Source organism: Balaenoptera musculus, chromosome 4 (assembly GCF_009873245.2).
Source record: "Balaenoptera musculus isolate JJ_BM4_2016_0621 chromosome 4, mBalMus1.pri.v3, whole genome shotgun sequence".
Taxonomy (NCBI): Eukaryota; Metazoa; Chordata; class Mammalia; order Artiodactyla; family Balaenopteridae; genus Balaenoptera; species Balaenoptera musculus.
The window spans coordinates 58,471,059-58,498,875 of record NC_045788.1 but is presented as its reverse complement, the minus strand read 5'-3'; the positions used below and the strand labels follow the sequence as shown (position 1 = coordinate 58,498,875).

The following is a 27,817-nucleotide window of genomic DNA, read 5'->3' as shown; positions in this document are numbered from 1 at the left end:
GAGAGTGAGCTCTGGTCTCTCTTCCTCTTCTTATAAGGACACTAATCCCATCATGAGGGTCCTACCCTCATGTCATAATTTAAACCTACTTACCTCCCAAGGGCTCCACCTCCAGATAAATATCACATTGGGGATTAGGGTTTCAATATATGAATTTGGGGGTGACAAATATTTAGGTCATAAAAATCAGTAAGACAAAAAGTAAAGAAACTAAGAACTCCTCTTAATAAGTTTTAAAAAAGGACAATAAAGTAAAAAAAAGGGAATTAAAATAAAAACTGAAGTTAATGAAATAAAAAGCAAAAAATACATATTTATTATTACAGTTGACCTTGAACAGTGTGAGGGTTAGGGGGTGCTACCTGCCCACGCCCCCCAGCAGTGGAAAATTTGAGTACTGCTATCTCTGTCTCAAAACAGGAAATTGATAAATGATTCACCCAAGGGCAGGAAGCTGAAACAGTTTGGATAGAATCAGAAATCAAACCTTAGTTCTTTTGATTCCCCATATTGTGATCTCTAAGCAAACACAAACTTTTCCCCACACTTAGTTAAAGATCTGTAAAATGAAAATATAGGTACTATATTTATTGAAAAAAATCCCCATATAAGTGAAACCACAGTTCAAACCCAGGTTGTTCAAGGGTCAACTGTACTTGGTAAGTTTAATAAAATATAGGACATAACAAATGAGTAAATTAGTATTTATTTTCTTTCTTCCTTCGTTAAAAATTCAAATATTTCTTCTGCACTTTAGTGGATGGTGTTGTGTACCTCCTGGGTTGTAGCCCCAACATGGGGAACCACAGCTCCGAACACTAAGGAAGCATATTTTTTGTTGTTGAGCTTTTATACTGCTTTGAGGGGTGACATACTCTAGTGGTCCTGAGAATCTGTGTTATAATTTCCTAAAGGTTTGTTTGTTTGCTTGCATTTACACTGTTTTGTTTCTACTCAGGGTTCTTATTCAAAAGACACACAAAATTTATTAAGAAACAGGTTTTAAGCATGTGAGAGTTAGTTGTTCTGTTCTGTTAAGCTTAGCCTAAGTCTGTTGGTTTTGAATAGGAGTTCAGGGAGGAGCTATTATGCTGCGTGTACAGCTACTTTTCAAATTTATGTTTCATGCTCTGTGTTTTTGTTACATCTTGTTGCTATGCTCTGTCTGCTTTAGCTATCTTGTGGTTTAATTACAGAATAGAATCTTATTAAATTGCATTTTAGCAGTGGACCTGCTAACGCTGTAAATCTGAGAGAGATTTCTATTCTCTTTTAATATGGTGCTAATTTTCCCACAGAGCTATTTTATAATATTTAAAAGATTAGTAGATTTTAGAAGTTTAAATGGATATTGAAAGAAGTGAAGTAAATGAGGATTTAATTTTCTTTTGATTTTAGATCCTTTTAATATGGTAAAAACTTAGTAGGACTTTGGTTAATCATAGAATTTATTATTTACAGTTGTCAAAGCTGCGGGATGAAAGGTCAAGCTTTCAAGATCAGCTACGTGACTATGAAGATCGAATTAATGCTATGACTTCTCACTTCAAAAATGTTAAGCAAGAGTTCTTATTTACCCAGGTACAATAATGTTGAAATTCACATTGATTATATCATGTGTAGTCATGGAACATTTCACATTGCATTTACATCTATGATTTGATTTTAGAGATATAATAGGAAACTTTCGCATAACTAAATAATTATGAACATAATCTTGAACCTGAAAGTAGGTAGAAAAAAAGACTTTTAGGAACTCTACTGCCACCAAATTCAAGGAATAATTAGTTCATTTGAAAAGAGAAATCATCATTCAAACAGCCTGATATAATATTAGTCAGCTGATTATATGAGAAGGGTACAGTGATGGTAGTGAGAAACTATGGCATTAAGTGGAAGCAGACCTAATAAAACACATAATAGAGTTTCTGTCTACTTTTAAATTTTTCAACACAACCCCCTGGAGCCATTTTGAGTGGAGGCAAATAGTCCACACACTTCAGTAGCCCTTAGGACACAATGGTATTTTAGCATAGTTTAAGAATTGAATTTTATAATTGCAATTCTGAGATAATAGAAAAGTTAAATTACATTCAGGAAACTAAGGTAACTGGGAACAATACAATGCATTTTAGAAATATTGACACAAATAATAAAAATTAAAACTTAGAGTGATTAATTAAGTAAACATCTGTTGTATGGACAATCTATTCATGTGTAGAATCTCTTTCCCTGATGATGCCCAGGAAATCAGAAAGCTCTGTAAATCAGCATTGGAGAGTTTACTAACTTCCATCTGAAACTATTTTTTAAAAAATGCATCAAGTTTCCTTTGAAGAAGTATGTAATTCTTAAAAATGAAAAAAGTCATGTTTTTAATACCAATTTATACTTAATATAGGTAAGTGTTTTATGGGTTTTTACAAGTCTTATTAGAAAGTTATAAATTTAATGAACTTTTAAAAACAATCTCAAGATTTTTATATCCTGATGTGATTTAGTAACTAATAAGCAGTTTGGAACAACATCTTTTCTTCAAGTTATTAAACCACTGAGTTGGGGAATTGAGAAACGGAGATTTTCTGTAGGTGTATTTCATTATAGCCAAACCTCAATTAAGTAGGACAATAGAGACAAAAGACAGTAAACTTCCTTCAACACTAACAGCCTTAATAATGTAAAAATAATACAAATGGTGATAACTTTGAAGCCCTACAAGATCAGTAGTCAACAAATACGATTTTATTAAGTAAAACTTAAACACAAAGGCATCATTGTATATTAACATACTCTAGGACATATTTATAACCATCACTGTTTACATAATTACTTTAAAATTATCTCTGTTAATTAGAATATGTGATCAATTCTTATAAACATACCATTTCCTAAGTATTTTTAATTAGTTTCATTTTTTATTTTTAAATAAATGAATTATATCTTTTAAAGTCTCAGTATATAAATTTTGGTTTTCAGCAGTTTCCCTAGACCAAAATAATAACTGAAAACTGCTGACAACATTTTTTCCTAGCACATTCCATGAACTGACTTCTTACAACTAGTAAGCAACACCGACTACACTGAATCACAAAGCCTAATGTGGTGTAGGTTTCAGAGAAGTGGAATTAATAGTACTTGATCTAAGCATTTTGTGGGAACTTTGTTATTTTCTGTCTAGTGGATTATTATGAATATTTTATAATATTAAAATTTAAAAAATCTTTCTGTCTTGTATATTATTCTCTAGTCTCTTTGCAAAGCCAGGGAGCATGAGACTGAAAGTGAAGAACATTTTAAGATGATTGCTGAAAGAGAACTGGGACGAGTGAAGGATGAAATGCAACGACTGGAAAATGAGATAACTTCAATACGGGAAAAGAAAAGTGATAAGGAAGTATGTGTTGAAATGTTATTTAACATTGTGTGCTATTGTTCCTCCTTCCCTCACCAAATAAACATTTTTTTTTTCTGTACGGCAAAGGCATTCTTTAGTTTCCTGACATTCACTTACGTTGTTTTTTGGACAATGAAACTCACGTGGAGCTGTAATTTGAATCAACAGTGATAGAATGTTACATTTATTTTCTCAATATTCATTTACCAAATAGTCATTGAGCCTTACTATGTGCAAAGTACCATGCCGGCTGCCTGTTATATACCACACTAGGCATAATTTATAAGTGGTACATTTTTAAAAGCTACATTAAAAAAGTCACTTGTAATTTTGAATTTCATTTTTCAGTCAAAATTTTTACTTTTCATATTATCAGCTGGTGATTCTAATATTAAGCTACTGTAACCTATTTTTCTCTTTCTTAGTTTTTAGTTACGTGGCTGGGAGCTCTTTCCAAATTCAATTCTTATCTTTACATATACATATACTTATGGAAATGTATATATCTGTATCTCTCTATATGTATACATGTATGTATACATATGCATACATATCATATTAATTTGTATATGTTTGCATATTGATCTGTTTTCTTTTTGTGAACCTAGATTTGTTAAATGAATACATTGACAGAAATATTTTTATCTGCTTAACTACTATATTTATTTTAATTAGACATGCTTCCAAAATTTCTATATAAGAGGTCTTTTAGAGGCAGCAATCTGATTGGAAATGGGGCTGAAGGGGACTTGTCTTGGGCTTGAGTTAGCATATCAAGTACATTATTTTTATTAAGGTTGTGGATCAGCTTGGGGTAGTTTGGGTGGAGTGACTAATGAGATTGCTCTAGGGTAGCTACCCTGAAGCCTTTTTAAGCAACCTTTGGCTCAACTACTATTCTCAACTTTGTATAATCATCTCCCCTCTATTTCACAACTGAATAATTAAAATATTAGTATGATAGTTATACAATTAAATATGGTATTTATATACATCTGGCCAGGGACAGAGACAGGATTTCTTTCTTCCTTTTAAATATGTCCTGTAATATGTAATGTTATGTTTTATTTTAATTTGTACAGTAAATAATGTTTTGTAATCTCCCCATGCCCCCTCTCTTTGGAAATTAGAATTACATATTTAAAACTACTCAAAAACTGGATGGTTTGAAATGTCAAATGAACTGGGACCAGCAAGCATTGGAGGCATGGCTGGAAGAATCGGCTCATAAAGATAGTGATGCCCTCACTCTTCAGAAGTATGCACGACAAGATGATAATAAAATTAGGGTGAGATATTATAAATCGTAGTGTTAGATTTTCTCTGAATCTGTAATATATCAACCATTTTATCTAAATTGGACTTCTAATTTTAAAGTAGTTCTTAAACATTTTGGGTCTAATAAAGCCAATTATCCTGTCTCTAGAAAAATGACTGTACTCAAATATCCACAAAATTTTGCTGCAAGTTTTACAGATCCTCTGAAGCCCTTTGACCATTTAGGGATCTCTGGACTCCCGGTTAAGAATCCTGATTGAGAAGGTTTCTCAAAAGCATTTCAGAAAAGAAAGTTTTGTAGTAGAACTATGTATAAGTATTTTAACTTCTTTTGTGTAATAGTTTGAATGTTACAGATAATTTTTGCTGATTTGAGACTATAGTGCTATTGATTATTTAATATATTATTATAACCGTTACTTAAAGATCTACTTGTAATTAAATCTGGTAATATTTTAGTATCATGAAACATGCTATTTTCTAATAGATTAATACCACATGCATTAGTTAAAATAATTTTAAATGGCAAATTATTGTTTAACCTTTTTTCTAACTTACTTTAAAAAGTATTAAAAGTCTTTTTAGAAACAATTGGGTTATCATTGCAGCACTATGGGGCTAGAAAATAAAGAATATATATATTATTTTGTAGTTATTTTAGATGTCAAATAAATATGTATAATATAATAATACTTAATGTGAGATAGGCTAACAGCTTTTATGTTAATAAAATGATAATTATGAATATTTTTGCATGTAATTACATTATAGGCACTGACCCTGCAATTAGAAAGACTGACAGTGGAATGTAATCAGAGAAGAAAGGTACTTGACAATGAACTTGCAGAGACTCTAAGTGCACAGGTTGGTTTAGTAAAGATTTTTACTTCTTAATTGTCAAAGTGATGTTTAAAAAGCACTTAAATTCACAGAAATATTATTTGGTCTTCATTTGACAGTTAGAATTGGATAAAGCAGCCCAAGATTTTCGTAAGATTCATAATGAAAGGCAAGAACTCATTCAACAGTGGGAGAACACAATAGAACAGATGCAGAAAAGAGATCGAGACATCGATAACTGTGCCTTGGTAAAGTAGTTGTTTGGTCCTTGCAACATTCAGCTGTATTTATCTCTTTTGTATTTAACTCATTCATTTCAAATGTAAATCGCACTGTTATTTGAAAGTCACTTTTGTAGCAGGATTCAGTAGTTTTGGTAAATGTTTTTCAAAGCTGACCCTGTATCCATTTAGAAATGAGATTTTATGAAAATTATTTACTTATGGTATATAATGCTGAAGACTGGATCCTGACATCTCTGAAATGTGGGACAAGAGAAGATCAACAGATAATGTTATTGCAGTAAAACCAATGCCCTGACTTATACATGGTTGTCCAAGGTGCCTTGGATTTAACATGTGTGCTATTTGTGTGCTAATCAAAGGTGTAGGGAAAGGAGCCTCATGGATAGCCAAGAAAGAAGGACTGCAATAAATTTTCCCTTTTGAAACTGAGGTACCCATGATGGGGTGAAAGCTCAAAAGTGGAGGAACACCACACTGATTAAACACAGACCTAGTGTTATCTTTTGCTACTTTCAGAGGTAATTTAGGAGAACTTTTTTGGGAAATCATTAAGGGGTAAAATAGTGGTGAGTGAAAATGGGAAGATGACGGAAAGTTGGGAAGGAGAAAGAATTGAGGAGGAAAGAAGGCAGATGAGAAAATGGGCGAACTTCCATTCTGAATATACTCCATGGAAAGGCATTAGCAAGCAGCTCAGGTCACTGGGAGTTTGGAACTCTGATATCTGGATGTGGTTTACTTGTTATATGTAACTTATATGTAAAATGTGATTTCTTTATTTTAAACTTCTGTAAGTAATCAACATTTTGTCAACAAAATGGCCTATGCCTCCCTAAGGAGGGACTTGGGAGACCCAATCTTAACTATGAGTTCCTCTTATTTCTTAATGCTGATGTTGGTTTCTCTTTCTTGGCTTCATACTACTTTCAAACATCAAGTCCTGACTGCTTCCTCTGTGTAAATCAAATGTGTCAGATCTAAGACTGCAGGTCCATAATCAAATTGTCATACAACCCTGCAGCTAAATTGACTCAGCCTGCTGATTTGGCAGAATCCACAGCTTGTAGCTCTCTGGTCATATCCTCAGTGGTTCCTTATTTATGGGGTGACATTTCCTGGCTGTATGTATTGAAAAAGACTAGGGAGGGAAACAAGAAGTGATTCCATAGGTACTGGGATGCTTCTAAGTGTTTAACAACTGGCTCTCAATTTGTGGTATTTCTGATTTCTGTGGCATCACCTGTATGAAAACTTAACTGTGAATAAATTGCCCTGTTAAAAAATGTGAACGCTGAAGTAGGAATTAAAGCATCTGATTAAGTGGTAGAAAAATTAATATAAGGCAAGAAATTCTAGAATAATCATTTGACACATATAAACTTAGGAAGTTTTGACCTCCTAAGGTTGAATGAACATAGTAGATATATGGAATGTTACAATTATAGAATATTAATTGTTATATAGATGGGAATACTAGATTAAACAAATTTAAAATGTTTTTTAAAATGCAGTGAATCTCAGATATATATTGATTTAATATGCTAATATGTACAATGCAGCATTTCTAAAACTTACGATTTTAGAACACATACTCTCCCCTGACCCAATCTCCTGGGATTAGTTGTTTAATGGGACCCTATTCCAGAAAACTTGGAAGAAATATATTTTAGGGTAAATTTTGCTTCTCCCTCCAATTCAGTTAACATATTGCCATCAGAATCACCCGTAAAAACCACATATGATCTTTTTACTCCCCAGCTCTAAAATCTTTATTCCATGTTGCTTAAAAGCTGACCCTTTTTAACATGGCAATTGAAAAATTGAATTCTTCACCATTTGGCCTTAACCTCTACCTTTCCAGCCTAATCCCTATCATCTGCCTCCACCCTTTCCTATTATGTCCCCATTCCATCCCCGCCCTCCCACCCTGCACCTTAACCATGTTAGAGTATTTATGCATCCCCATTTATCTTTTTAGGCCCAATTCAAATGAAGGCTCTTAGGTAAAGCCTTTTAATGATTTCTCTTGGGTAGACTTCATTATCTCTTTGCTCCCATAGTATTAATACTTTGTCCATACCTCAGTCACTACGTTGTATATTCTAGTTATTTTGTATCCCCAAGACTAGCAAAAAGCCTGCGTGAAGACATTCCTACTGAAACCAATAACAAAAATAATATTCTCAAAAAATGAAAAAAACTGGTCTTGTGAAATACTTGGAAAATTTCATTGAAATCCAACTTTCTGTGTGAAAACTATTCAATACTGTTATATTTTTTTACATGTCACCTTTTGTTGAGGAAAGATTGACATTTTTCTCATCCCTTTAGCAAAGTACCAGATGGATGAAATAAAATACAGAGATCTTTAAAAAACGAGCTTATAGATATTAGTGTGTGGCATATTAATATTTTATTTTATTCATATAAATTAGTCTCTCTTTAAAAAACATTTTCTTAAGTTTTGGTAAAACAAATGCTATAGAAAAACTAAATTCCTTTTAGTTTTAGTTTTGTTTGTTATATTAAATATATATTTAACATGTATTTTAAATCCTAGGCATTAGCAAAGATAAAGCAGGAAATAAGAGAAAAAGAAAATTTGGTTAAGGAAAAGATCAAGTTTTTGGAAAGTGAGATTGGGAATAACACAGAGTATGAGAAAAAAATTTCTGTTGCTGATCGTGAAGTTTTAAAATGTAGAACGGAATATCAATGTCATGAAACTAATCGAATTCAGCTGAAGGATGAGGTATGTCAACTAAAAAGACTGGTTTGTGTGTTTATAACAAATTACTATACAAATAAGCATAAAGCCTTTCCTTTGATTAAGAAACTGCCTTCTAGTTCTTTTTGTTACATCCCTTCATGTTGTGGCACTTTTAGGATACTCTAATGAGACCTTGCTTGGATGAAGGCAACAGGGGGCTGTCAGTCATATCACAGGTGGTGTGAAGGGCTCCCCTTGGAGTTGTGCAGTGCCCAACTTGACTGTCACACATGGTGTTCTGTAAGTGACCCAAGGCAAAAGGCTTCTGAAGGGTCTAGGCTGGAAATCATAATTATAAGATAACCGACAAATGAGCAAATGTGAAGATGAATTATTGACATCGGTGATAACTTGAAGTGTCCTTCCAGTGCTACATGTGTATGGTGGTTTTTTTTTTTTTTTTTTTTTTTTAAATTTTTTTAATGCTATTCTTGTCTGCTTACATTCTTTTTCTGTATGTATGTATGTATGTATGTATGGCTTTGTTGGGTCTTCGTTTCTGTGCGAGGGCTTTCTCCAGTTGTGGCAAGCGGGGGCCACTCTTCATCGCGGTGCGGGGGCCACTCTTCATTGCGGTGCGGGGGCCACTCTTCATCGCGGTGCGCGGGCCTCTCACTATCGCGGCCCCTCTCATTGCCGAGCACAGGCTCCATATGTGCAGGCTCAGTAATTGTGGCTCACGGGCCTAGTTGCTCCGCGGCACGTGGGATCCTCCCAGACCAGGGCCCGAACCCGCGTCCCCTGCATTGGCAGGCAGATTCTCAACCACTGCGCCACCAGGGAAGCCCCTGTATGGTGGTTTTAACTCTCAAATTCTAGGTGGAACTACCTGCTGAAGTTCAGTTTCTTACCTTGTTAAGGGAAAATATGTCAGTGTGGTAGTGGGACAATGTAGTGGTATAATGTCTTTAAACAGACTAAGAGAGAATAAAATTCTCCTGCTTTGTTCTTTTCTTTTTTTGAGCATACATGCCAACTAGATTATTCCATAGGGAGAGTTAGCAATCCCCTTAGTTAGCAATAAAGTGATCTTTATGAAATTTGTGCCTTGAGGCCATGTTATCTGAAGTTACTGCTATTTGGGTGGGAAATTGGAATATTGCAGAGCATTTTATTCTATAAGTTGTTATACTTTATATTCTTGATAAAGAAGGAAAGATTTTTTTTTTTTTTTTTTTAAACATCTTTATTGAAGTATAATTGCCTTACAATAGTGTGTTAGCTTCTGCTTTATAACAAAGTGAATCAGTTATACATATACAATATGTTCCCATTTCTCTTCCCTCTTGCATCTCCCTCCCTCCCACCCTCCCCATCCCACCCCTCTAGGTGGTCACAAAGCACCGGGCTGATCTCCCTGTGCTATGTGGCTGCTTCCCACTAGCTATCTATTTTACATTTGGTAGTGTATATATGTCCATGACACTCTCTTACCCTGTCCCATCTCACCCCACCCCCTCCCCATATCCTCAAGTCCATTCTCTAGTAGGTCTGTGTCTTTATTCCCGTCTTGCCACTAGGTTCTTCATGGCCTTTTTTTTTTTTCCTTAGATTCCGTATATATGTGTTAGCATACTGTATTTGTTTTTCTCTTTCTGACTTACTTCACTCTGTATGACAGACTCTAACTCCATCCACCTCATTACAAATACCTCCATTTCATTTCTTTTTATGGCTGAGTAATATTCCATTGTATATATGTGCCACATCTTCTTTATCCATTCATCTGTCGATGGACATTTAGGTTGCTTCCAGGTCCTGGCTATTGTAAATAGAGCTGCAATGAACATTGTGGTACATGACACTTTTTGACCTATGGTTTTCTCAGGGTATATACCCAGTAGTGGGATTGCTGGGTCGTATGGTAGTTCTATTTGTAGTTTTTTAAGGAACCTCCATACTGTTCTCCATAGTGGCTGTATCAATTTACATTCCCACCAACAGTGCAAGAGTGTTCCCTTTCCTCCACACCCTCTCCAGCATTTATTGTTTCTAGATTTTTTGATGATGGCCATTCTGACCGGTGTGAGATGATATCTCATTGTAGTTTTGATTTGCATTTCTCTAATGATTAATGATGTTGAGCATTCTTTCATGTGTCTGTAGGCCATCTGTATATCTTCTTTGGAGAAATGTCTATTTAGGTCTTCTGCCCATTTTTGGATTGGGTTGTTCGTTTTTTTGTTATTGAGCTGCATGAGCTGCTTGTAAATCTTGGAGATTAATCCTTTGTCAGTTGCTTCAGAAGGAAAGATTTTTTTTCTGTCTGAAGAGAATAATTAAGATCTTGAAAAAGTAAAATAAGTGAATTTCTTGCATAAATTAAATGTCACTGCTAATAGCTCATTCTCAAAATTTTTAAAGTTTAAACCAATTGCAGAAAAGAATGCAGGTATTCATTCATTTATCATTTGCTTATTGAAATAAAATTCACATATCAAATACACCCTTTTGAAGTGTACAATTCAATGGTTTTTAGTATTTCACAGAGTTGTGAAACCATTACCACTATCTAATTTTAGAATATTTTTGTCTTACAAAAAGAAATCCCATACCCATTAGCAATCACTTTCCTTTCTCCCCTCCTACCAGGCCCTGGCAACTCCTGATCTACTTTCTGTCTCTATGATTTGCCTATTTTGGACATCATACAATATGGTGCATTTTGTGTCATGATTCTTTTACTTACATAATGCTTTCAAGGTTCATACAAGCTGTAGCATATAAGAGTACTTCTTTTTTTTTCCTCAAAATTTTTTTATTGTGGTGAAATACATATAATATAACACACATTTACCATCTTAACTGTTTTCAGGTATACAGTGGTATTAAATACATTCCTAATGTTTTACAACCATCACCATCACCCATCTTCATAACTCTTTTCTTGTAAAGCTGAAACTCTGTACCCATTAAACAATAATTTCCCATTTCCCCTTCCTCCCAGCCCCTGGAAACCACCATTCTACATTCTGTCTCTGTGATTTTGACTACTCTAAGTGCCTCATATAAATGCAATCATAAAGTATTTGTCTTTTTGTGACTGGCCTATTTCACTTATTTTACTTAGCATAATGTCCTCAAGGGTCATCCCTGTTATAGTATATGTCAAAATTTTGTTCCTTTTTAAGGCTGAATAGTATTCTATTGTGTGTATATACCACATTTTGCTTATCCATTCATCTGTCAATGGCCTTGGGTTGCTTCCATGTTTTAGCTATTATGAATAATGCTGCTGTGAACATGGGGGAACAATTATTTCAGAATTGCTGATCATATTGTAATTATATTTTTAATTACTTGAGGAACTGCCATACTGTTTTCCACAGTGGCTGTACCATTTTACATTCCCACTAACAGTGCACAAGGGTTCCAATTTCTCCACGTCCTTGTCCATACTTGTTATTTTGGGGTTTTTTGATAGTAGCTATATTAATTGGTGTGAGGTAGTATTTCACTGTAGTTTTGATTTGCATTTCCCTAATGATTAATGATGTTGAATGTCTTTTCATGTGCTATTTGCCTTTTGCATCTCTTCTTTAGAGAAATATCTATTCAAGGTCTTTGCCCATTTTTGAGTCAGGCTGTGTTTTTGTTGTTGTTGTTGTTGAGTTTTAGAAGTTCTCTATATATTCTGGATGTTAATCCCTTATCAGATATATAATTTGCAAATATTTTCTCCCATTCTTTGGGTTGCCGTTTTGCTCTGTTGTTATTGTTTTTGTTGTACAAAAGTTTTTAATTTAACGAAGTCCAATTTGTCTACTTTTTCTTTTGTTGCCTGTGCCTCTGGTGTCACATCGAAGAAATCATTGCCAAATACAATGTTGTGAAGCTTTTGTTCTATGCACTTTTAACTCATATATGTAGGTCTCTATAATATGCCAGGATTTGCAAGTTATTTAAAATTTAATATCAGATCAAAAAGAAAAATTGTTAAGTATGTATTACAGCAACATGGTTATTATGTTTGTGGTTGTGATGTAGGTTAGAAATTAATGTGTTCATAGTAGAACTTCTCAGAAATGATATTAATTTATAAGATATAGAGTAAATATATAATTTCTCTCTGTTAACTAATAAATAGCTGGATTCTTTAAAAGCCACTGTGAATAGAAGTTCCAGTGATTTAGAAGCTCTGAGGAAAAATATTTCCAAAATAAAGAAGGACATTAATGAAGAAACAACAAGGTAAGAAAAAAGGTATTTAAATATGTTTATAGTTTTTGACTATTTCTAGAAAAATTATTGAATATTTGATTTTTTGGTTAAATAACTGTAAAATTATAACTACTAAATTATTAAACTTAAAAAAATTTTCCTGGGTTTTTCATTACAAAGGCTTAGGAGCAATATTTTTATGGTTTATTAAATACACATTGGTAATAAAAAGATTTATGGCAAAAGAAACTTTCAAGTTATATGAAGAAACCTTAGGATAAACTGTTCCTTATTTGTTTGCATTAAATATCTTTTAGACATGTTTTCTATTTTTTCCTTATAAATTCTCTATAGGTTACACAAAATTAAAAATCATAATCAGATTGTAAGAAAAAAATTAAAGCAGATAACTGAGAAAACTACATCTGTAGAGGAGAAAGCTACCAACTTGGAAGACATGCTAAGGGAAGAAGAAAGAGGTGCGAAAGTAAGTTTAGTTTTGGTTTTTTAAAAAAAATCACAGCAGGGCTTCCCTGGTGGCACAGCGGTTAAGAATCCGCCTACCAATTCAGGGGACACGGGTTCGAGCCCTGGTCCGGGAAAATCCCACGTGCCGTGGAGCAGCTAAGCCCGTGCGCCACAACTACTGAGCCTGCGCTCTAGAGCCCGTGAGCCACAACTACTGAAGCTTGCGTACCTAGAGCCGGTGCTCTGCAGCAAGAGAAGCCACTGCAATGAGAAGCCTGTGCACTACAAAGAAGACCCAACGCAGCCAAAAATAAATAAATTTAAAAAAAATCACAGCAAATTTAGCAATAGTGAATAAATTAGACTCTTGAGATCAGAGGAAGGAGGTCTTCTAAGAGGCTCTGATTTCTGGGGTGATTGCATTTGTAATTAGATTGTTGAGTTGTTGGACCTCTTTTTATCTTCAGCTCCTAATTCTCCATTTGCTTCACTTTCAGCATTTAACTTTGTCTTCTTTTAAAGATATAGCCCTTCTATCTTAAATTCCATGTCTTCTCAATGCCTACTGTGTCCCTGTCCCTGTTTGCCATTCGTATACATGTTTTTGTTTTTTTTTTTTTTTGCTGCATTGGGTCTTTGTTGCTGCACGCGGGCTTTCTCTAGTTGCTGCGAGCAGGGGCTACTCTTCGTTGCGGTGCTCGGGTTTCTGATTGCAGTGGCTTCTCTTGCTGTGGAGCACGGGCTCTAGGCACACGGGCTGCAGTAGTTGTGGCTCGTGGGCTCTAGAGCACAGGCTCAGTAGTTGTGGCGCACAGGCTTAGTTGCTCCACAGCATGTGGGATCTTCCCGGACCAGGGATCAAACCCATGTGTCCCTGCACTGGCAGGTGGATTCTTAACCACTGCGCCACCAGGGAAGTCCCTGTATATATGTTCTTATATTGCAAATGCATCTTGAAAAATGCCCGTGTTTTACAACTTATTTCCACCTGATTATCATCTTTTTTGTTTGTTTGTGATCAAGTTCCCCCCAGTGGTCTACGTTCATTGCATGTATTTCTTCATCATCTGCTATCTCTTTAACCTCTTCCAGTCTGGCACCATTTATTGGTAAACAGGCTTTTAAATGCTAACACTTTTACTAACTTCACTGGCATACCCCTTCTACCTTAACCTCTTTGGCATTCTGGTAGAATTAAAGCCGATTTTTGAGGAACTGGAAAAGGCTGGTTCACCGTTCCCTCTTTGAAAACTTCAAAATGATTTGTGTGACCTATCACTGTAGGCACTACTTTCTGCTTTTACTCTTTTTTTTGATGGGGGAAGAGGAGGGGTAGCTGAAGGTGGTGGTAAAATACCCCATTTGCTGAGGCTTATATCAAGCATGGTTTCATTTATATTTGGATAGAATCCAGCTTCCTCAGTGTGCTGTTGTATGTTTAAAATTCCTGAGTAGTGAAGTCATGCAACAATCTTGACTTGAGTGGCATTTGAGTCCAAATCATACAACATTATTAAAAAAAAAAAGTTGTGGGTTTTTTTCCCCCTAAGAGCATGATTTTCTGTAGTACATGGAACGAGGTAGTATTAGAACTTATTAGAAGTCTGTAAAGACTGTGAAGTTTATATGAAATACACCTTCTGAAGACATAATTAAAAACTAGTGATATTTTTAAAGAAATTAGCTGAATTAGAAAACAGTAAGATTGGCAGCATGTGTACTGATTGTGCTGTAGCAGGGCTGGGTTCATAATCTTGGTTTTTGTAGTTATTGGGGTTTTTTGTTTGTTTGAAAAAAATCTCAACTCTATATATTTTGCTGTGTTATTCACCACCAAGCACTGACTTTAAAACTCTGCCAAGCAGTCTCAGAAGGTCTTAAACCCAGTGAAAATTGTCTATTATATGAAAAATAATGTATTTTATAAGGTTATATCAGATTATATTTCTTGATTTGTGAAAATTTAAATGTGCCAGTCAGACTTCTTTTGTTTCATATTGAGGTTCATTGGATGCCAAAGGGAAATATGCTTATCTGGGTATAAGAGCACAGAGGGAAATTATTTCAACATTTTAAAATGAGAGCTTTCAATATATCTTGGCATGGGAGATCTGTTTGAAACCTAGAATACATTGATGTGACACTGTGAGATCAAGACGGACCTGCCTCCTGAGAAAGGAGAAGTGGGAATGGGGTACTGGTTTCTATTTCCTAGAGGGCTGCACATGTAGGCAAGTCAACTGCAGGCAAGGTGTGAGTAAGGGATAGTGATGGTGCCAGTAGTGTGTTGGGGCCAGCGCTCACCAGCTCACAAGAGCTGATAGTTAAATTTTCTGGAATTTTTTACGTCAGCTGCTAAACATAGCTACTATTAAAAATCAAATTATATAGACTTACAATTAAATAAATTATATTAAAAATAAAAGTAATATGTACTCAGCACATATCACTTCCAAATTATTTTACTGCATTTTACTGTTATCTATGCTTTTAAGGTTACTTAAGACTATTAACATCTGTTATATCCGTCTAGTAGATATACTGCATAATGGTCTGCTATGGCATATCTCTTCCTAGCTCTGCATTTAGAGGAATCATGTTAGTAGCTTGAAATTGGCCATAGTGGGAATAAAATAATCATAGAAATCAGCCTCTTCCCCGTAACCTCCCATCTACTAGAAAGCTGATGGTTAAACATTTATCTGCTCACCACTGGATAGTGCCAAAAAGAAGGTGGGAGATTTCTTCCCTTAACACTCTCAAGACTTTAGTAAACTTTATGAGCTTAGAAGCTGTGTGTCTTCAGTATATTTTATGTTCTAAGGAAACCAGTGGAATGGTCAAGTTCTAAGGCTAAGGTGACATAGGATAGAATTAAGATGACAGATCAAGGTCATGACACAGGAATAGAAAACTACTATCTAGTCTACTAGACTAGAGTAGACTACAAGCAATGTTGGGGATTTGTTGAAACTGTGGGAAGGGCTTTATATTCTTAAGGGCGAAAATGAGGGTTCATTTATGACCCCCCCAATTATAATATTCATGCAATAAAACATTACAAGGTATTATATTTCATTAATCATTGTTATTCTTATTATCAGGAAGTAGAAGTTCAGTTGAACATAGTGAAGGATGTGCTATTTAAGAAAGTTCAGGAATTACAGACTGAGACAATGAAAGAAAAAGCTGTTGTATCTGAAATTGAAGGAACCCGTTCTTCTCTAAAGCACCTCAACCATCAGTTACATAAACTGGACTTTGAAACCTTACAGCAGCAAGAAATTATGTACAGTCAGGTAGATGTTACTCTTATGAATGTCTTCATATTGATTTGTTATATTTGTGATGGTCAAGATACTGCAGTATCCTAAGAAAACAAAGATTTCTAAGAACTCTTGGGGTGGGGGGATAGACAGATGCTGAAGATGGGATATCATGTTAGGTCAGTGAAGGGTGAGGGGGCCTTAAAAGCTATTTTTTTCTTGATCTGAAATAAATGGAGAAGAGGATCGACAGCTCTAGTGAGGGAGACCATGCTTTAAAGGAACCTGGAGCAACTGGACCTGGAGTAAAACAAAACAAGGAATGGGATGTCTGAAACCTAGAAAAACTGTATGTTGGGAATTCCCTGTCAGTCCAACGGTTAAGACTCCATGCTTCTACTGCAGGAGGTCCAGGTTCAATCCCTGGTCAGGGCACTAAGATCCTGCATGCCACACAGCGTGACCAAACAGACAAACAAAAAAACCCCCCAAACCCCTAAGACTGTATGTTGTGCAAACATCGGCATCCCCATCCCCACCCCCACCCCTGGACGAAAAAATATTTTTAAATTTTTTCCTTTTTTGTTCTATTTATATATTCTGTCTTATGTTAATTTCTTAATGTCCTCCCTCTCTACATCTTAATTTCCCCATCTAATATGTTCTTAGTTTCTCAAAATTACAGATGCTAAAGTATAATTTTCAAAATAATTCTTTAGAAGTTCATCATATTTGAGACTTTCATGGCTAACAATTTGTGACTCTTTTTTTGTACTCCTTAGAAAATGCACCCTCAAAAAATCCATGTCCATGTAAATCCAGTGGATTTACTGATGTTCCATAATAGGAGTATGATAAATGACCACCTAGCTGCTTTATTATATTTTCAGAAGATTAGTTCTGTGATACTATCACATACTCTGGTTGTTGAAGAATAGTTTGCTCTTTCTCCCCTTACAGTAAGAAAGATTTCATCCTATAAATCACTGAAGGGTGAAAGTGACTTTAGTAAATGGTGACATCAGGCCAAATTCATAAGAAAGTATTTACAGTGTTTTTGCATTTATAGAAATTGTTTTAACTGTTTCTCCTTACTAACTTATCTTTAAAACCTGTAACAGGATTTCTACATTCAACAAGTGGAACGCCGAATGTCACGGTTAAAGGGAGAAATTAACTCAGAAGAAAAACAAACCCTTGAAGCAAAAACTGTTGAACTTCAAAAGACATTGGAAGAGAAAAAATCTACATTTAACCTTTTGGAAACACAGATCAAGAAGCTTCATGTAACTTAGCTAAAATACTTTTTATGCTTCAAATATCCTAGTCATCATTTTGTTTTAAGTCAACATGTTCCTAAGACTTGACTTTGGATAGGATAATTGCCAAGCTACCCATATATATAACAAATGTATGAGCTAATGCTTATATTTCTATACTGACTATGAGAATGTAACATTACCATTGATTATGCATTTACTGTATGCTAAGTATATGCCTTTAGTATTTTATTTCATTTAATCCTTATAAATGTCTTGTGATGAAGATATTAATACTTGTTTTACAGATTAAGTAACTTGTCCATGATTACAGCTAGGATTTGATCCGTGGTCCATGTGACTTAAAAATAGTCTTAAATAGTACATGATTTAAAAAATTGATAAATTCCAGTTTTCTATTATGTATCTGCCATAATAACTTGATTGCTTTTTATCTCTGAAGTGGCATCTAAAAGAAGCTGCTCTTTTATGGGTCATCTATTGTTATTCAAATATTTACTTAGTTACATATTTCAGATGACTCAATTTTGTTAATATGGTAAAAATGTTCTTCATCTTTAGGTACTTTAATGTTTATGGTAATATAAAACCTGTGTTAGGGGAACCTATGTAATATAAAACCTATGTTAAAGTTTAACTGGGAAGTAAGAGTGAAGGAGTGAAAACATGGACCTGAATAGGGGGAGAACTCCAAAGGTTTTAAATGTTAAACAGCTGGAAAGGCTAGTGATGAGTGTCCTCTAGTGGTTTTAAGAAGAATTGCCCTGAATTCCTTAAGGGCTACAAAGGTGAAAGGGAGCTACTACTTTTTTAAATTAGGGGGAAAAAAAATTAACATGACAAAATATTGGTTTGGAGTGGTTTGTAGCCTGATTAAATTTTTAAAAGACTGTTTCCTTGGTTTAGTGGAAAAGAGCAGAACCGGTTTTGAATGCCAAGGTTACACCACTAACTGCTATTTTAACTTTTCTGAGTCCTAGTTTACTCATTTTAAAATGGAAAACAATATTTAATATTATTTAAGGGCATTTGGGAGAATTAGAAGCAATGTATGTCTTAACACAGTGCTTTTAGTAGGTACTCAATAAATGGTATTGTTTTAATTACATAGAATATGAGAATATTAGTGCTACAGAATAATAGGAGGGTGACATTTGTATCTGGACATGTTTTTTGACCCTAGCCTGAATTGTGTCTGTTTTCCTGTGTGAGGATGGTTCTAGTGTTCTCCCTTTTAGCTACCCTGGGGCTCTGTCCATTATGCAGTAGGCTAGTACTTATGCCTATCCCAGCTGGTTTTGACAGAGAGGTAAACAAATTAATAGAAATGCAAGTGAGTTTTTAAAGATATTAAAGCTAGTTAACCTTCTAATGAAGGTTTTCTCTTCTCAATAGTAGCATTAGATTGTAAAGTCATTCTGCATTCTCTTTCCCATGCCACTCCATCTCTTATTTTGAATAGTAGAGACAAATTTCTTCTGGTTGAAAACTGCCTTAAATTAAAAATTTCATTCTAAAAGTTAATTTTATGAAATCACATCTTTATGTGAAAAAAAATTCTTAATGTCTTGCTTCAGTCTTAAGTCCTGATAGTTCAGAGAAATACAGGCAGTGAGAAGGGCAGGGGAGGGAGGAAGGAAGGGACAGAGGAGGAGAGAGAGAGAAGGGAGACAGATCTTGGCAATAGAAACTTTTTGCTTTATGTCCCCTAAGAGGGACTAAGGGGGACAAAGGGAACAAACCTTGTTCTGGTTCTGAGTGGGAGGGAGGATACAAACTGGTATAAAGCTAGAAAACTAATCTCTGAGTATGTATGACCCATTTATTCATTCAGTGGAATTAGATCTGATCTAGCATTTTTCTCTCCAGCAGTATGTGATTATATATGTAATAATAATAATAATAATAGACATTTCCATGTGTCAAACATTGTTGCACATATCCTTTGACAGTAAATTCTTTAACCCTCACAACAACCCAGGTAGGTAGGTATTGTTATCATCTCCATTTTGGAAACGAGGAAACTGAGGAAGAGTATGCTGCCCACTGGGATTGGATGGCTAATATATAATTAAGGCTGTCTGATTCCAGACCTTGTAGTTAACCAAGACCCTATGCTTTCTCAGACTGTTAATGTTTTTACCTTCTGAGACTTGGGTTGAATCAAATAATAAACTCCAGAAGGTGAACCATGTATTTAACCAAAGCTTGAACTCCACCCTCCCATTTCTCCCCATAAATGGCAACCACCTAATAATTCAGTTTGAACTGTAATCATACATAATATTTCCTAGAATTATTGAACTCAAACTGGACCCAAACATCAATAGATAATAAAAATGAAAACGCTTCTATGTGAATATACATGTATATTCTATTAGAGACATAAGAGCATGAAGGGTGAGATTTATAATATTATATTATTATAAATATTTAATGGAGCATATAGTTTAATGTAAGTCATGTTTAGTAGTATGTATTTAATATTGTTATTTAAAATATGTATTTACGTACTTTTTTTTCCTCTTTACAGAATGATCTTTACTTTATCAAGAAGTCAAATAGTAAAAATCGTGATGAAAAACAGTCCCTCATGACCAAAATAAATGAACTAAACCTCTTCAATGACAGATCAGAGAAAGAACTTAATAAAGCCAAAGCTTTGAAACAGGTGCAATAAAATCATATGTATATATAATACTAAAAACCACATATTTTCATGCTAATTGTAGAAAAATTTTAAATACCAAATTATAAAGAAAGTAAGTCACTATAATCACTGTACAGAAGATAAACAGTGTTACAGTATATTATGTTCTTTCAGTCTTTTAAAGAAAATTGGCTTTATATATTGTATTCAAAAATTTAAAAGTATATCGCACATGTCTCCTAAACATTAATTATCTTTAAAGGCTTCCTACAGTCCATTGCATGAAGTTACCATAATTTATTTAACCATCTCCTATTTTTGGATATGTATTTGTTTCTAGTGTTTGGCTATTCTAAATGGTGCTATCATGTACTGTGCACATATTTCATTGTACAGTTGTTCATGTAGCTCCTTAGGATAAATTTCTAGCTGTATAATTATGGTTCAAAAAGAATGAATATTTTTGGTGTCTTGAAACTATTTTCAAGCCAAATTGCCTCCTAGAGGGTTCAATTAATACTCCTACTAGCAGTGTGTAAGCATTCTATTTTACTCACCACCACCAGGGCTGGATAATATAATTCATAAAATTATTGTTAATTTGATGGGCAAACATGGTATCTCATTGTTTTTAGTCTGTACTTTAGAAATTGGTGACATTTTAAAATATTTTATGTTTAAACATAAAATTTAAAATATTTATGTTTCAATTAAAATGTTTAAACATTTTTTTATATTGTTACGTTCCATAATTTTTCTTTTGGATTTCTAGTTCATTTTCTTGTCCATATTTCCATTAGGAGGTTTATATGTTTATTTATTTATTTGGTTGTGCTGGGTCTTAGTGGCGGCAGGCAGGCTCCTTAGTTGTGGCTCGTGGGCTCCTTAGTTGTGGCATGCGAACTCTTAGTTGTGGCACGCATGTGGGATCTAGTTCCCTGACGAGGGATTGAACCCGGGCCCCCTGCATTGGGAGCGTGGAGTCTTATCCACTGCGCCACCAGGGAAGTTCCCAGGTGGTTTATATTTTTAAAATGCTTGGCAAAAGATCTTCGTATGTTAAAATATTAACTCATAAATATTAACTCATAAATATTTGTCCCATTGTCTTTAAATTTCTATTCAGTTTTTTTTGACATAAAAACTTTTTTTTAACATTATATGTTTAAGTGTTTTTCCCTGTATAATTTTTATGCTTAGAAACTTTTTCATCACACTAAAAATCAAACAAATATTTACTATTTCTAGTGGCTGCACTGGTTTAATCTCTTACATTAAGTTCTTTCATTCATCTGGCATTTATTTTTGGTACATATGAGATATGGGGATCTAATCTTTTCTCCAGCTAACAAGCTTTGTTTTGAATTAGTAAAATCTTATATTCTGGAGTGTTTTTTCTGGGCTTTCTATTCTGCAAATTGATCTGTTAGTGTGATCTTGTGTCAGCACTCTACTCATGACTGAACTGTTTTAAAATAAAAATGTATTTACACATTATTTTGTAAGATTTAGTTTAGAATATAAAAATGCTCATCCATTGGGCTTCATATATTTGCTGGACATTGTAACTTTCAATTTTAAGAATAATTTCTTCTTTTTGTTTTTTTAGTAAACTTGAATTTAAAATTGAATTATAATAAAAGACTTGGAATAACCATAAACCCTTTCCTTAAAATAAAAATAAAAGGAAAATCAGTCATGACTCAGAGCAATCTAAATTTAACCCTAATTAATATCTTGGTCAATGGTCAAATTAGAAAAAGTTATATTTTCAAGTTAGACTTTTGTAGCAATAAAAAGGAAACATATTTTGGTTTGGATATGCAAATGATTATTTCAATATTTGATGATTTTGTTATGTTGATAGGATTTGATGATAGAAGACAATCTTTTAAAACTTGAGGTTAAACGTATTCGAGAAATGCTTCACAGTAAGGCAAAAGAAGTTCTTTCTCTGGAAGAAAGAAAACAGCAATTACACACTGCTATGGAAGAACGGACCGAAGAAATTAAGGTTCACAAAAAAATGCTTGCATCACAAATAAGATGTGTTGATCAAGAACGGCAAAATATAAGGTAATAATTAGAGTTTTAAAATCCTGCTCACGAATTTTGAAAACGTTAAGAGTAATGTCAGAAGAACTGACTGCTCCCTCCACCACCTTGGATGTCCATCTTTTTCTTGTTTGTTTGAAAAAACTTTTAATATAATACATAGGCCATATTTTAGCTATAAATCTATGCTTTTCCCTCTCTCTTTCCTTAGGCTAACTCCTCATTCTTTAGATTTATCCTTTTACCTTAAGATCATTAATCCCCTTGGAACTGATTTTTGTGTATGGTTTGTGGTAAGGGTCCAATAACATGCTTTCCCTTATGGATACCCGACAGCTGCATTTATTGAAGCAGTTTTCCCCTAGAGATTTCGCATATCTTTTATAAGATTTATTCCTGGATACATGCTATTTTTTTTTAATGTTACTGTCAGTGTTATCTCCTTTTAAAACATTTCATTTTCAGTTTGTTGCTGGTATATAGAAATGCAGTTGGATTTCTGTATATTAAGTATTCAGCAGCCTTGCTTAAATTTTTATTAATTCTAACAATTGATCTGTAGATTCTACTTTCTAGGTATTTCACTGACATCGTTTGCAAATAACAGTTTTGTGTCTTCCTTTTCAATCTTTATAACTTTTCTTGTTCTTACTGTATTGTCCTTGTTATCTAACCTCCAGTTCAAAGCTGAATAGCAGTGGCGATTGCAGGTACCCTTGTCTTGCAGGTGGTTGATCTTAACGGGAAAGTTTTCATTGTTTTAAGTATCAAGTTTACTATAGTGTTTTTTTGAGATTCTCTTTATAATATTAAGTGAGCTCCCATCTATTTTCATTCTTTGCTAAGAGGTTGTTTTAATTTGTTTAATCAGGAGTGAATGTTGACTATTATATGCTTTTTTTGCACTCACTGATATGATGTAGCTTCTTCAGTCTGTTAATATAATTGAATATATTGATTGCTTTTTCAAAGTTAAAACAAACTTACATTCCTGTAATGAATACAGCTGTCTGTTACATATTACATTTTGTATGTATCTAGATTTTGTTTGCTAATATTTTTATACAATTTTTGCATCTATGCTTATAATTCTCTTTTTCTCTCCTGCCCTCATCAAATTATCAGGTTATTAAGGTTACATCTACTTTTATAAAATGATCTTTGTGTTTCTTATTTTTCTACACTCTGGATAAGCTTGTAAGAGAGCAGAATTATATCTTTCTTGAATTTTCAACTACCTCACCAGTAAAGCCATTGGACATCTGGAGTTTTCTGAGGAGGATTTTCAACTGTTGGTTCAATCAATTTATTGGTTATAGGACAATGAAGATCTTGTATTTTTTTCTTGAGTCTGTTTTAGTAAGTTATATATTTTTTCCTAGGAAAAATTTTCCATTTCATCTAAATTTTCAAAGTTATTCCATAAAGTTGTTCACAATATCATTTTATTATATGTTTAATAGCTGCAGTGTTCGTAGCTTTTCATTCCTGATATTGGTTATTGTGACTTCTCTTTTCTGGGTGGGATAAGTCCTGCCAGTAGTTAATGAATTTTATTACTCTTTGAAAAGAATAAACTCTTGCTGATTTTTTTCTATTGCGAATTCATTTTCTATTTTATTAATTGCTGCCCTCACATTTACTATTTCTTTCTTCTATTTTTGTGGATTTATTTTGATGTTCTTTTCCTAACTTCTTGAGATAAGATGCTTAGCTAATTAGATTTCAACTTTGAAGGCTAAAGCAATTCCCTGAAGTATTACCTAGCTGTATCCCACACAATTCTCTGTAACGGCCAGATAGTAAAAATTATAGGTTTTGCTGGCCATACGGTCTCTGTTGCAACAACTTGACTCTGCCACTGTGGAGTGTCAGCAGCCCTAGACAATATGCAAATAAATGAGTGTGGCTGTGTTCCACTTTGTGGACACTGAAATTTGAATTTCATAGAATTTTCATATCTCATGAAATAGAAACTTTCTCTTGATTTATCAACCATTTTACATTAAAAAATGTAAAAGCCATTCTTTGCTCGTGGGCTGTACAAAAACAAGTAGCAGGTGTAGGATGGTTTGCTGACCTTGGCTTTTTATCTCTAAGTGGTACTATTCCATTGTATGTGTCTACCCCAATTTATATATATATTTACCTGTTGATGAATATTTCAGTTGTTTCCAGTTTGGGGCTATTACAGATAAAGCTGCTATAAACATATGTGTTCTTGGTATGGACATATGCTTTCTTTTCTCTTGAGTGGATACCTAGAAGTGGAATAGCTGGATCATATGGTAGGTATTTTCTTTGTCTGTTCTTTCATTGGTTTTACTGAATTTTTTCCCTTTTTTCCTCTTTGTTTGTAGTATGTATATTCTAATTTAAATTATTTTGTTTATTTTTAAATTCAAAAGAAATTCTAATCTTCCTATCTCTCTGAATACTGAAGATTAGTTACTATTATTTTTTCCTTCCTAAAATAGTTATGACTTTTAGCATGTTTTACTGCTGTATTTCCTTTCTCCATCTTTCATTTATTATTGAAATCACAGATTATAGTTTTGGGTTGTTATTTGTTTTTAATATTATGTCTCTACTTTGAAAAGAACTCCTTTCTTATAACTTGTACATTAAACTGTACAGCCAATTGCCAGCAATAATTTCAACCTAGCTATGTGTTTTACTTGTTTCTTGGTTTAATATTCTTTCATGTATCTTTTGTCATTCTACTTCCTTGGATTCTCATTTCATTTCTCTGGAATATGTTTTTAAACTTTTTCTCAAGAACTGATGTTTTCTGAAATTTTCGAGTCCTTGTATGTTTAAAACATATTTATTCTTCCCCATATTTGAATTACAGTCGAAGTTTGAAAGCGTTTCATATTCTTCCAGATTAAAGTGTTGTTTATGAGAGGTCTGGTTCCAGATAGGGAACCTGGTTTTTGTTTTCTTTCTGGAAGCTTTGGGACAATGTTTTTATTTGGGGGATTTCAGAACTTTCATGTGTGCATCTGGGTGTTTTATCCTTTTTCATTTTTCTTGTTTGAGCCTTGGTGAGCTCCTTCAATTATTTCATTCAAGTCTTTCTTCATATCAGGAAAATATTTTTCTGTTAGTTTTTCAATCTTTTTTTCTCACACCACTCTCCCCATCTGTTGCTCATTTTTAGTGGATGCTTAGTCTTCCAGATTTCTTAACTTTTCTCTGATTTTAATTTTTTATTCTTTTTATTCCACTTTTTAAGATATTCTCTCTCCCCATTACCATCCTTTCTGTCTTCTCCCCATTCCCTGCCCCTCTGTCTTTCTCCTCTCTCTATATCATTGATTCAGTCTTTTGACCTGCTTCGTTTCCAACCTGGGCCGGTTCACCCTTCCTTAGGCAACCTGGTGGTCCCCCTCTCCCGGGAGGTCACCATGTTGAGGCCCAACTTAGTGTGGACACCCAACTGGCCTAGCGCACTACAGCCCAGAGCTCGTGGGCTCAAGAGATCCTCCTGCCTTAGCCTCCTGAGTGGCTGTCACTACAGGCATGTACCCACTGTGCCCAGTATTCTTTACTACTTTTAAATTAAAAAGTGGAGATTATTTGAGAGAACTCTTATTCTTTTATTGGTTCTTTCTTTTCAGAGCAGCCCATTCTTGTTTTATGGGCAGTTTTGGATGCAATATCCTTTCATGTTTTAGAAGATACTAATTAGAATACTTTGAAGGTTTTTTTCTATCCCATACATTATCTTTGTTTCTCCTAGGGTCTGTTCTGTCTTTGGTCATTTTGTTCTTTTCATTCATACTGTTAGCTTTTCATAAATGCTGACAATCTTTGGCTCTCTGTTATATTTATTAACAAATGCTTAATTAATAATCATGATGATTGGTATAGCTAGCTGGTATGGGTTTCTTCTGCAATTAGGTAGATTGCTTTTTCTAACAGGTCTCTCCCCTAACTGGGAGGGCTGACTGTAAGCCCTGGGCTAGTCTGTCCTGTAAGGAGCATAAGGGGTTTATTTTGGGCAATGAAAGCTTTCATTCCTGGCTGGCATTGCCTTTCTTTTTTATTAACCTCCACTACTGTGGAGGCCTCGAATTACTTCATGCTCTTTTTTGCTTTTCTCTCCAGCTTCAACATACAGTGTTAGGAACTCTGGTAATTTTGAGGGTTATCATTGGAGCATAAATAATTCCTGCCAACATTTCTATGTACTTTGAGGGGTTGAGGAGAGTGGCCCAGATGTTCTATAGGCAATCCTTTTATTAATTACCTTGACAGTAGCCTCAGAGATCACTCTTGCTCTTTTTATTTCTTATTACTGAGTTTGGATTTTCTCCAGACTTCTTTGCTGAAAAATGGCTCTTATTTCTACATAATCTTCTGAATCTCCATTTTTTTCATCCTGTCAATCATATCCCATTTGTTTTCCATTTTTCATGAATTCGTGAAAAAATTATCTTTCTTTTCCCAGAGCTTTGGTGGGTTTTTTGTTTTTTCTTTCTTTTAATCTTTTCCATTTTAGGAAGGAGGAGAGAGATGCTTGTGCACAGTCTACCATCGTAAGCTAGAAGGCCAACAAGACTTGTCTTTTAAAATCACATAAAGGATGAGTAAATATTTTCTGATGAAACAATAGTAATACTTAAAAATAAGCAAAGCTGTAACTTCTGATACTTAATATAATATAATTTACCATCAAATTTCTTTAGGAGTAGGAACCTGGTATGTTGAAGATTTCTTTTCACCATGATTGGAAGGCTTATTTTGATGAAGTTGTAGCAGGCAAACAAGTCACTCTCCATGTTGCTGTGCATATAGTAACATTATTAGTATCATTATTAAATAAGTTTAAAAATAGTTTAAAAATATAAATTTACTGGAATAGAAGGAAAAAAGTAACCAGCAGATTTAAGAATCAAAATCTTAGGAGACAATATCTCCAAAGGTTTCTCATATTTCTGCATGCCTTGCAAGGAGAGGCACTGGCTTTCCTGTTCTGGAAAGACAAAGGAGCAAGGTAAAAACCTATAAGACCAAATAAATGAAGATGAAATAGGCAACCTACCTGAAAAAGAATTCAGAGTAATGATAGTAAAGATTATCCAAAATCTCGGAAACAGAATGGAGAAAATACAAGAAACATTTAACAAAGATCTAGAAGAACTAAAGAGCAAACAAACAGTGACAAACAACACAATTACTGAAATGAAAAATACTCTAGAAGGAAACAATAGCAGAATAACTGAGGCAGAAGAATGGATAAGTGACCTGGAAGATAAAATGGTGGAAATAAATGCCAGGGAGCAGAATAAAGAAAAAAGAATGAAAAGAATTGAGGACAGTCTCAGAGACCTCTGGGACACCATTAAATGCACCAACGTTCGAATTATAGGGGTCCCACAAGAAGAAGAGGAAAAGAAAGGGT

General features: G+C 34.2%; 1 protein-coding gene across 1 annotated transcript in view; it reads left to right on the top strand.

Moving 5' to 3' along the window:
- CCDC39 (coiled-coil domain containing 39) overlaps nucleotides 1-27,817 on the top strand; it is a 48,265-nt gene that overhangs the window by 4,686 nt on the left and 15,762 nt on the right. Inside the window, exons 2-13 of the mRNA XM_036850157.1 lie at nucleotides 1,462-1,581; nucleotides 3,248-3,394; nucleotides 4,525-4,683; nucleotides 5,444-5,536; nucleotides 5,632-5,760; nucleotides 8,318-8,509; nucleotides 12,615-12,718; nucleotides 13,043-13,175; nucleotides 16,261-16,455; nucleotides 17,544-17,708; nucleotides 20,236-20,373; nucleotides 22,220-22,428. Of these exons, the coding sequence (XP_036706052.1) occupies nucleotides 1,462-1,581; nucleotides 3,248-3,394; nucleotides 4,525-4,683; nucleotides 5,444-5,536; nucleotides 5,632-5,760; nucleotides 8,318-8,509; nucleotides 12,615-12,718; nucleotides 13,043-13,175; nucleotides 16,261-16,455; nucleotides 17,544-17,708; nucleotides 20,236-20,373; nucleotides 22,220-22,428 (1,784 nt within the window). The remainder of the gene's footprint in view (nucleotides 1-1,461; nucleotides 1,582-3,247; nucleotides 3,395-4,524; nucleotides 4,684-5,443; nucleotides 5,537-5,631; nucleotides 5,761-8,317; nucleotides 8,510-12,614; nucleotides 12,719-13,042; nucleotides 13,176-16,260; nucleotides 16,456-17,543; nucleotides 17,709-20,235; nucleotides 20,374-22,219; nucleotides 22,429-27,817) is intronic.